Source organism: Lygodium microphyllum, chromosome 7, assembly GCF_053477565.2.
Source record: "Lygodium microphyllum isolate KBCC chromosome 7, Lygodium_microphyllum_v1.1.10, whole genome shotgun sequence".
NCBI classification, from domain to species: Eukaryota; Viridiplantae; Streptophyta; class Polypodiopsida; order Schizaeales; family Lygodiaceae; genus Lygodium; species Lygodium microphyllum.
This window is the reverse complement of record NC_141141.1, coordinates 30,909,422-30,918,625: the sequence shown is the minus strand read 5'-3', so window position 1 is coordinate 30,918,625 and position 9,204 is coordinate 30,909,422. Positions and strand designations below refer to the sequence as shown.

The 9,204-nt window shown below is 41.1% G+C and overlaps 1 protein-coding gene across 4 annotated transcripts; it reads left to right on the top strand.

Moving 5' to 3' along the window:
• The first annotated feature begins 251 nt into the window (after nucleotides 1–251).
• Nucleotides 252–4,151, top strand: LOC148033319 (polyamine oxidase 2-like). Of its 4 annotated transcripts, none has more exons than XM_087681225.1 (10): nucleotides 254–622; nucleotides 1,588–1,656; nucleotides 1,853–1,941; nucleotides 2,029–2,142; nucleotides 2,340–2,427; nucleotides 2,549–2,634; nucleotides 2,716–2,818; nucleotides 2,900–2,997; nucleotides 3,087–3,516; nucleotides 3,614–4,151. In XM_087681225.1, the coding sequence occupies exons 3-10, from the start codon at nucleotides 1,928–1,930 to the stop codon at nucleotides 3,923–3,925; spliced, it is 1,245 nt and encodes a 414-aa protein (XP_087537351.1). In that variant the 5' UTR covers nucleotides 254–622; nucleotides 1,588–1,656; nucleotides 1,853–1,927; the 3' UTR covers nucleotides 3,926–4,151. The 4 variants fall into 4 exon arrangements, with proteins under 4 accessions (XP_087537348.1, XP_087537351.1, XP_087537350.1 ...); XM_087681224.1 differs by having other exon boundaries at nucleotides 255–622; nucleotides 1,588–1,697; XM_087681223.1 differs by lacking the exon at nucleotides 254–622 and adding an exon at nucleotides 642–1,469 and having other exon boundaries at nucleotides 1,588–1,697.
• The last annotated feature ends 5,053 nt before the right edge of the window (nucleotides 4,152–9,204 follow it).

The window sequence follows — 9,204 nt, the reverse complement described above, 5'->3', positions numbered from 1 at the left end:
TTTCTCACAACACGTCATGTAGACAAGCCCTTCTGATTACGTCATATTGTTTTTGAGAATGTGCTGGAGTTTAGTTAACAATATATCACCTTGTTTGCTATGTTGTTTGTGCTGAGCCTAATTAACAACAGGTGATGTTGTTTTTGGGAATTAACACGTTTTTTGTTGCTCACTGCTCACTTGCTGAACTTAATTAATTAACGATAGAGGGGATCTTGTTTTAGGGAAAGGAACAAGCGACAAGCATTACCGGCAGGGGTCAAAACGGGCTACTTGTCGTCGTCCAAAGACATGGAGACAAAAGTCCAGTGTTGGGATCCAGAGAGGAGAGCAGAGAGGCAGGAGCAGAAGGCCGGCCATGCCCATCCGCGCGTGCGCGCGTACACACACACACACACACACACACACACACTCTCTCTCTCTCTCTCTCTCTCTCTCTCTCTCTCTCTCTCTCTCGTTGCCCTCTTCTTCTTCTTCTTCTTCTTCTTCGACCCGATCGCCTGCCTCGGTGTCTGCGCAAAATAGCTGCGGAGCGTCTATGGACTTCTTCTTAAGGCGCACATCAACCCAGAGACCCTTTACCCCCACCATTAAAAAAGAATTCGACCGGCCATCGCCTCAGGTACTCTCTGCATTTTCCTACATTTCAATTCCCCATTTTTAAATCTTTCAAAAGTTTGAACCCAATCGCTTCCTGCCTGTAACCCATCACCCATCACTACCTGCCAAGCTTTGCTCTGTTAGACCATGTTGTGCTGCATTCTCTCCTATTAAACCCTCCATTGGAATTAGAACTTTTCCTGAGAGATGCTTGTTATGATTTCACCATCATAGAATTGTTCCCGCATTGCATTACCCCATTGGCCTTACTCTGTTGGACCTATCCCCATTGGCATCAGCCTAAGCTTGTGCTTTGAGCACCCGCACCGCCAAATTTTCCATGCATCCCGAGGGCTGCATATATCAGCAGATTAAATTGATCTAGGGCCTTGCATTCCCCCGTTGAAGCATTTCATTCACTTGCATGCCTTATGATCTTACCTTGACAACCTATTAATCAATCAGTGTTTGTGGTCTTGATTTGTAGACTATATAATGCATTGTGCATTCCATCTTTTCCAGCATCCTCATGTTTTTGTGACACATAAGCAGATTTGGAAGACTGGATTCTCCCCTGTCTAAGGTCAAAATTCCTGGCTTTTGTGGCATTTTAGCACTTCTTTTAGGGCTTTGAGGACATTAACTCTCGTTAGGATTGTGAAACTATCCGTATGCCAAATACACAATTCCTCCCTGCACTTTCCTTAACTGTCCACCCCTGCACGAGCCATCTGACGTGGCAGAAACTTTCGTTCATTGCTTTTCTCAGTTTCAATTTGAAAATCTGCCCGAGAAATCTTTGTGAATACTGTCTGCCTCTCCAGTGATGGCAAAGTCAACAAAGAAGGCACCACTTCTTTTAGAGTCTGGTGAGGAAAAAATGATGTTCAGCAAAAACATTGCATAGCATCAATCCAAAGAAAATCAACAAGGAAACTGTCAATAGAGATGATGAATTTACTTCTAATCAGATGGTGTTTATGGCAGCCTTAGGAAGTATCAGGCAGGAGGAACGTTTCACACCATCTGTGATTATAATTGGCAGTGGGATAGCAGGTTTAGCAGCTGCCCATGCACTTAAAAATGCTTCGTTTGAGGTATATAACTTCAATGTTTTAGTGAAACATCCCTTATTGAAATTAGAAATTAGGATAAATATTAGTGACTGGTGCAAGAGATTCATTAAAGAGTACATCATTGGTGAATTGTTTTGAACTCTTAAAGAAGTTGAAATGGTGAAATTTGTATAAAGGTGGTGGTGCTTGAATCAAGGAACCGAATTGGTGGTCGCATACATACTGATTACACATTTGGGTGTCCTGTTGATATGGGAGCCTCATGGTAATCTCATTGTCTTTCATGTATTCCAGCTGTACTACTGCAAAAGGATCGTCTACTCATTGGTATCTATATCTATTCCTCAAGCAGGTTACATGGAGCAGGTGCTAAGAACCCATTGGCAGCCACCATAGGAAATTTGCAACTTCGTTTATACAAAACTAGTGGTGACAATTCAGTCCTTTTTGACCATGATTTGGAAAGGCAAGCACATTATAGGTTTCCATGAGCTTATCTGAAATGAACATCACATATTAATACTCTCATTTCCTGTTTACATTCTTTGCGTTTGTATGTATGAAGAAAAATGTTAACCGTTCAGGTTAATTTGCACTTACAAATGTCAATTACACTTGGATACTTGGAAATTGTTGGATTGAGGCCTTTGGATTCCTTTTCAGCTATGCATTATTTGATATGAATGGCCATCAAGTGCCATCGGGGCTGGTAGCTGATGTGGACAAAGTATTTGAGGCTCTTCTAGACGAGGTATGTCTGTTTCCAGCATGTGAAGCAGCTTGTTGGTTGAGGATTAGGTAGTAACATGTCAATACAAGAAGACATCTCCTCTTTCCTTTTGCATATCACTTACCTATTATATCATATGCAGACAAGAAAACTAAGGGCAGAACTTAAGGAGGACATATCTGTACGGAAAGCATTTTCGCTTGTCATAGAAAAACGTCCAGATTTGAGGTGAACAGTTGAAACATATAACAGTCGAGTGTCACTTTATTATTAATAGATATATAAATCTAAAGGTTTGCTCATGAGCAGGCTGAGTGGGCTTGCTCAAAAGGTCTTGCAGTGGTATCTCTGCAGGATGGAGGGCTGGTTTGCTGCAGATGCAGACAACATATCTGTGCGATGCTGGGATGAGGTAGAATTTTTTTTAGTAGCAGTTTTTCTCAGGAAACTACCACAATCCAGGAGTTTCAGCATATCTTTTTTCTTCTGGCAGGAAGATCTCCTTGAAGGTGGGCATGGATTGATGATTGAAGGGTATTTACCTGTGATACATGCTCTTTCACATGGAATTGATATTCGATTGAATCACAGGTTTTCCATTTCTTCTATGTGTCTCTTTTATAGAGTGGCATTGCCAGGTATCATACATCCTGACACCAGGTGTTATGTGTTTGCAACAGAGTAACAAAGGTTTCACACCATGCTCATGGAGTTCAGGTAGGAACAGAAGATGGGAGATTTTTCAAGGCTGATGCTGCAATTGTTACTGTGCCGTTGGGTGTCCTCAAGTCAAATTTGATTAGGTTTGAGCCAAAGTTGCCAGAGTGGAAGGTTGCAGCGATAGAGGACATGGGAGTTGGTAATGAAAACAAAATTGCTTTGCACTTTGAAAATGCCTGCTGGCCTAATGTAGAGTTTTTAGGGATTGTAGCCCCCACCTCATATGGCTGCAGTTATTTCCTCAATCTACACAAAGCTACAGGCCATCCAGTACTTGTATACATGCCCTCTGGACGGCTTGCTAACGACATTGAGAAGTTGTCTGATGATGCAGCTGTTGCATATGCAATGTCACAGCTGAGAAAAATGCTGCCAAACATATCCCAGCCTGTAAGTCTACCGTTCGAATTGTGATCACTGATTTTTTCTCAGCGTTCTTTAGCTTAGAACGGGCTTTTTGTACTCAATTCTGTCTGGATGTCTGCAGTTGCAGTGCCTCGTCTCTCGTTGGGGAAAGGATGTGAACTCATTAGGCTGCTACAGTTATGCTGCAGTTGGGAAGTCGCATGATTTGTATGAGCGTATGCAAACTCCAGTAGATAATCTTTTCTTTGCTGGTGAAGCTACGAGTGCAACCTTCCCAGGGATGGTTCATGGAGCCTTTTCAACTGGTTTAATGGCAGCTGAAGGGTGCAGGAAATTCTTCATGGAGCACTACACAGATCTGGCTCTTTTTCAGCCAGTAATGGGAGAAGAAATTCTTAGTGAGGCAGCTCCTCTTAGAATGTCAAGAATGTAGATAGCCTTCATAGCAATGGTTCAGTGCAATTCAATGTATCATAATGTGAAAATAGCTAAAAACATTTTTTGGTTATTACAAAGGTCCAGAGCACAAGCTTTGGACCTTGCTTTACTCGTGAGGTTTCCAGGCACAAGCTTTGTATTCCCTCCGTGTTGTAAATTCTTTTATTATTTATTTTTACACTGCCTCTGAATAAAAAGAAGTCTTAAAAATAGTGAAATTTGCAGTGAATTGCCTCATTCATGACTTTTCTCTTTAGGATGTGTTCAAAACTACAAAAACATAGGAGCAACATAAAGCTTGAACATAGCAGGGTAATAAGAAGAGAGATTTGGGATTTCATAGGGTCCAACTTTTGATGTGAACAACTGGTGACATACATTGAGGGCAAGTTGGAATTGTATTTCTGCTAACAATAAGTGCCTGATTACATTGGGATCCTCCTTGGTGATGCCACTGAAGTGAAGAGAGGACATAGGTCATGCCTAGCTAAGTGATGCACCCAGCAAGTTTTAAACTCAACCTCTTGGATTACAACCTACGTTGTTAACAGTAGGACATTATGGTCGGGAAAATTGCGCTTTCAGTACAATTTGTATGGAAAAGAGGTGTTTTGATAAACTTTCATGTCAACTTTCTTAGAGTTTAACTTTGGTAGTGTGTAGTCCATCAAGACATGCACCCAAAAAACAGTGTCTTCGCTTATGTCATGCAATGTTTAAAATGAATGGACTCCATGTACTTCTCACAATGAAATGCAAATATACTTATAGTGGAATTAGAGGTTTGTCTTTCAAACTGCCACAGGGCATGGTATAAAAGTTGGACTACTATTTTATGTAAACCATATTTTTTTAGGTAGACAACTTTGGATTGCAAGGTCACAACCCAAAGGAGATGATGCTATTGAAACTGAATAATTGGGACCTTTGGGTTTTTGTCTAAGTAATTGCCTTTTCTTACCTCCAAAAACAAGCCTTCATGGAGTAATTGTACAAGTCTAGAGAAGCTTGCAAATCAGTTATACCAAGCCATCTTTGTGAGGTTGGTTCTCAGGACAGAATATTTGAAGGCTTCCTAGCCAAGCACACCAAGGTTGACAATGGCTATGAATTGCTATCCTCCATGTTTTGATTTTAGCATCATATTTGGCTTTAATGGGAGGAGTAAATATAGAAGCCTTTGAGTTAGCTTTGAGATCGTGATTCAGCTATCACTATGCTTGTAGCTGTGGTGTATGACTAACTGGTTGTGAGGTTGAAGCTCTTGTTGTAGTTGGAGCTGCAAATGGTATAGGAAATCAGTGCAAAAGATCTAACATGTTTTCTTGGCATCCATTTGTATCCTAACAATAGTAAGGACAAAGGAAGGGAGAATCAAGAGATGGATCAACGTAAGAAGTAGAATCCAATTGATAAAAGACATGAAGTTAGGGATGATAGACATGATGCGAATACTTTTAGCATAAGCGATGATGCTAGAGATGAGAACTAGAAACATGCCATTGAAGTTGTAGCTTGCATGCCAAGTCACATATATTACTAATAACATGTGCTTTCATATATTATTTAATCCTTAGTTTGTGTCATAGTTTGTGCTACGCTATTGAAAGATCTATTTTCAAGGGAGACTACTTGTGTAGGATGCGCTTGGTTTTAAATTTGTATCTATCATGGTTGAGTTTATATTGGCTATAGTTATGGGACTTGAGTATCCTATTATTTTGGCATCTCTCTCGTTTTCACTATTTCTTGGTGAATATGTGTTGAAGGATTAATGTACTAGTAATTTTTGTTCAAAGCTATAGACCTCTCATATATTTTTGATTTCTCCTTTGAATAATGAGTCTTGGGTGTGTCTTTATAAGAATTTGGTAGTGTTTGAATCCCTTAGAGTCTCACTTTCACATTGTTCCCATTGTGGAAACATTGGGATGGCTTTTGACATTGAACTACCTCTTTGGTGAAGTCCAAACCCTCCACACAGCCTTCACATGTGTGCAAAGAAGTGTGGCTTTTGACATTGAACTACCTCTTTGGTGAAGTCCAAACCCTCCACACAGTCTTCATATGTGTGCAAAGAAGTGTGGTTGAGGGATGGCTTTTGACATTGAACTACCTCTTTGGTGAAGTCCAAACCCTCCACATAGTCTTCATATGTGTGCAAAGAAGTGTGGCTCAAATGATGCCACAAACTTGATTGGTAAGATCCCCACTCTATCCTCAATCTCAAAGGAAATTGTTGGGCTCCATAAACGCTAGAAGTGTCAAAGCATAGATATGGAAAGTCACGAGTCCCACTGTGAGGTGTATATCCATGTGTCTTCAAATATGTGCCAATTGGGCAATTTGTTGTGTTTGATATGAGTTGTGTGTTCATCCATTGATGTATTCTAAGACCCAATGAAAGTTTGAGTTCCATGTATCTTGTACTCAACTTTTCGATCAATATATGAGTTTGCTAGCCTCTACTTCTTTCTATTTTGTATTTCGTTCTCTGCTATTAAGACTTGGAATGGAATGAAGTATAAACGGTTTTGGACCTTGTATTAGGTATGGATGAGTGTGGGTTCTTCTTGATTATAGTTGACAATCATATGATCCACCTTTCCCAAGCGTAGATGAATGCACATGCATTCACAAGGCTTATCGTCCCCTCCAGTCTCTCCAATTCCAATTTATGAGGGTCAATGTAGTCATGATCAATGGTGATCGATTACTCTAAAAGCTTAGGGGTCTACTATCATTGGCCATAACATTGATGATTCCTTCACTAACGAGTCTTGGAGTGCACCTCCTCCTAGGTTTTGGTTCCATTCCACCATGCTTAGATGTTACTCAAGCCGGGTTTGACCAATTGTTGCTAATGGCCCTTTGATTCTCCTTTACTAGCTCTTCCAAGTGAGTGCTCCAACCCGTCCTTTTTTTTTTTGGTCCCGCTTGTTCCCAACGCCTAAGTGGAGGCGACGACAGTGGAGGTGGACGTAGAGGTACACAGGCAAACAATGGAGGAGAGAGATGTGGTCAAGCTAATGTACCATAAGTACCGCAATTGAAATCATGTGCATCTTAATTTTTCAAAAATTTCAAGAAAATCATTAAAAAAACCAGACATCCATGACACATTTAGGCCTATGAGATCAATTATCCTGGTGAAGTAGACTTGTCACACATAGGATGTAGTGTTTGAATCGACATTGCCGGAGGGCCAGGTGTGGTTGGCAGAGTATGAGGTTGCTCATTTTCCCACCTATGACATACTAAAGGCAGCTTTTCTCACCCAAGTTTATAAGATGCTGTGTGCGCCCACAAGCGTGCGAGGACGGAAGACACCTGGCACAACTAGTTGTAGTGTACACCATGGACACAGTAAGTACTTATCACCATTTAAACATGATGTAGTATAAAACTATGCTACTTGATGGTAATGTTTAGCACCATCTTTCCATGTTATGTTTTTAAGAAATTTGAAGCATGGTACAACTGCCATTTCAGGTTGAGAGATTTTTATGTATGATCCATATTTCCCATCACTATGACCCAACCTTGTATGTCTTCCATTTTGCTCTTGACCTAAAACTGACTACCAAATGAAATATTGTCAAAGTTGCACTTGAAACTTGAAAACAATATGTTAAGGTCAATCAAAATGTTTCCGATTTATGTTTAATAGATACAACTACTTCCCTACACACAATTGTAGCTTGAGTAACATCAAAACACGTATTTGCGTGCATAACCTCTCAGAAATAAGTCAAGACACAATAGTAGCTCTTATTTCCAAACACAAGCTTTTATTCACAGTCCAATGATGCTCTTCACCTTCTTATAACCATAGACTTGAAGCTCAGTTCATGCCCTAGAACATTGTATACCCATGTCGCCTTCATCTTCTTACTACCATAAGTCCCTTATCATTATCATCAATTACCAAACATTTTGAATAGGGTAGCTTGCCAAACACTGTGCATGCATTCTTGGCAAGTCAGCAATAGTCTTGTACACATCCACCAACATCTTGTATGATTCTATTACTATACCCCTTTTGAGCATTGTGGGTTGTGCCTTTTTTAAACATCTTAAGGTGCCACAAGCTTGCAAGAAGCAAGAAGATGCTAGAGATCAAAAGGCAGGCCTCAACCTACATTAGTTGGAACCACTTTAGTTTTCTCAATCACCCAATGCAGACCATGAGTTTAAAACATGAAATGTGACAGAATTCAATTATTCTGCCTAGCAATATTTGACTAAGGCAATTTACTGCTTCCATGCACATCCCATGGTCAGTATATGATGCAATCAAAACATTCCAATAGACATATTGCACAACAGCAGCTTACCAAACACATTGTGCCCGTGTAAAAGCAAAGCACGATACTCTGCACACATTACATATCGACCAATGCACGATAAGAACTCATGAACACCAATGCACAATAAGACCTCATGATCTAAAAGCCGAAAATGCATCATCCAAGCTTTCTGTCAGCACTCGTTCTCTGCATGCATCAGAATTAAACGATGCTTGCTCTCTCTTCCAGATAAAGCTACTATCTCGCACTTCATAAGCTATTGGTTGTCATGCTTTGGGATCCTCCAATGGGTGTAGGAGACGACGCTGCCTCTCTCTGTCCTACCATGATCAGGCTGCCAACTTCTTAGACCTTTAAAACTCAGAGCGACTTCACATGGGGTCCTTTTAGCGGACCTACCAGAGATTCAAACTAATCGCTCTCCATGGGAAAAATTGCACCACTGCTCCCTGCATTTCCCTATCCATGGAAGATGGCAGGGCCAGCGAGAGCCAACTGCGCATGACAGCTTCAGCTGCCACTAAGAATGGGCTATTTTAGCCCGCGGCAGGCGGGCATGGCTGGATCATTCCGTGTTGCACTCTTCAATCCCTGCCACACCCATCGCCAGTTTGTTGTGCCCTATATTCTGCCTCCCTGCTGCTCCCATCGCCAATCCCTGCTGCACCCATCGACAGGGAGGACAACGCGAATCCCTGCTACGCTCTTCCATCCCTGCTTATGCCTGCCACATTCGGAAATCAACGGCTGCCTGCAACCCTTCGGAAATCAACACCAACGCCTACCTGGATATCATCGCCTGCTTGGAAAGCAATGCACTGACTGCCTGGAACATTTACCTTCGGAAATCAATGCCAAGCGTGGTCTCCACCCTTCGTCTCTAGCATCGCCCAGAATTTATTTTGTCTACATCTACAATTCATGAAAGCACATTCTTTAAACTAATAACTAATAACTAGGTTGA

Bases quoted from the DNA above. Each gene is read 5' to 3' on its own strand.
- LOC148033319 (XM_087681222.1), top strand. From the start codon at position 359: ATGCCCATCCGCGCGTGCGCGCGTACACACACACACACACACACACAC. The intron at 623-1,852 runs GTACTCTCTGCA...ATTTGTATAAAG, and splicing joins TCGACCGGCCATCGCCTCAG to GTGGTGGTGCTTGAATCAAG. The intron at 2,143-2,339 runs GCAAGCACATTA...ATTCCTTTTCAG, and splicing joins TTTGACCATGATTTGGAAAG to CTATGCATTATTTGATATGA.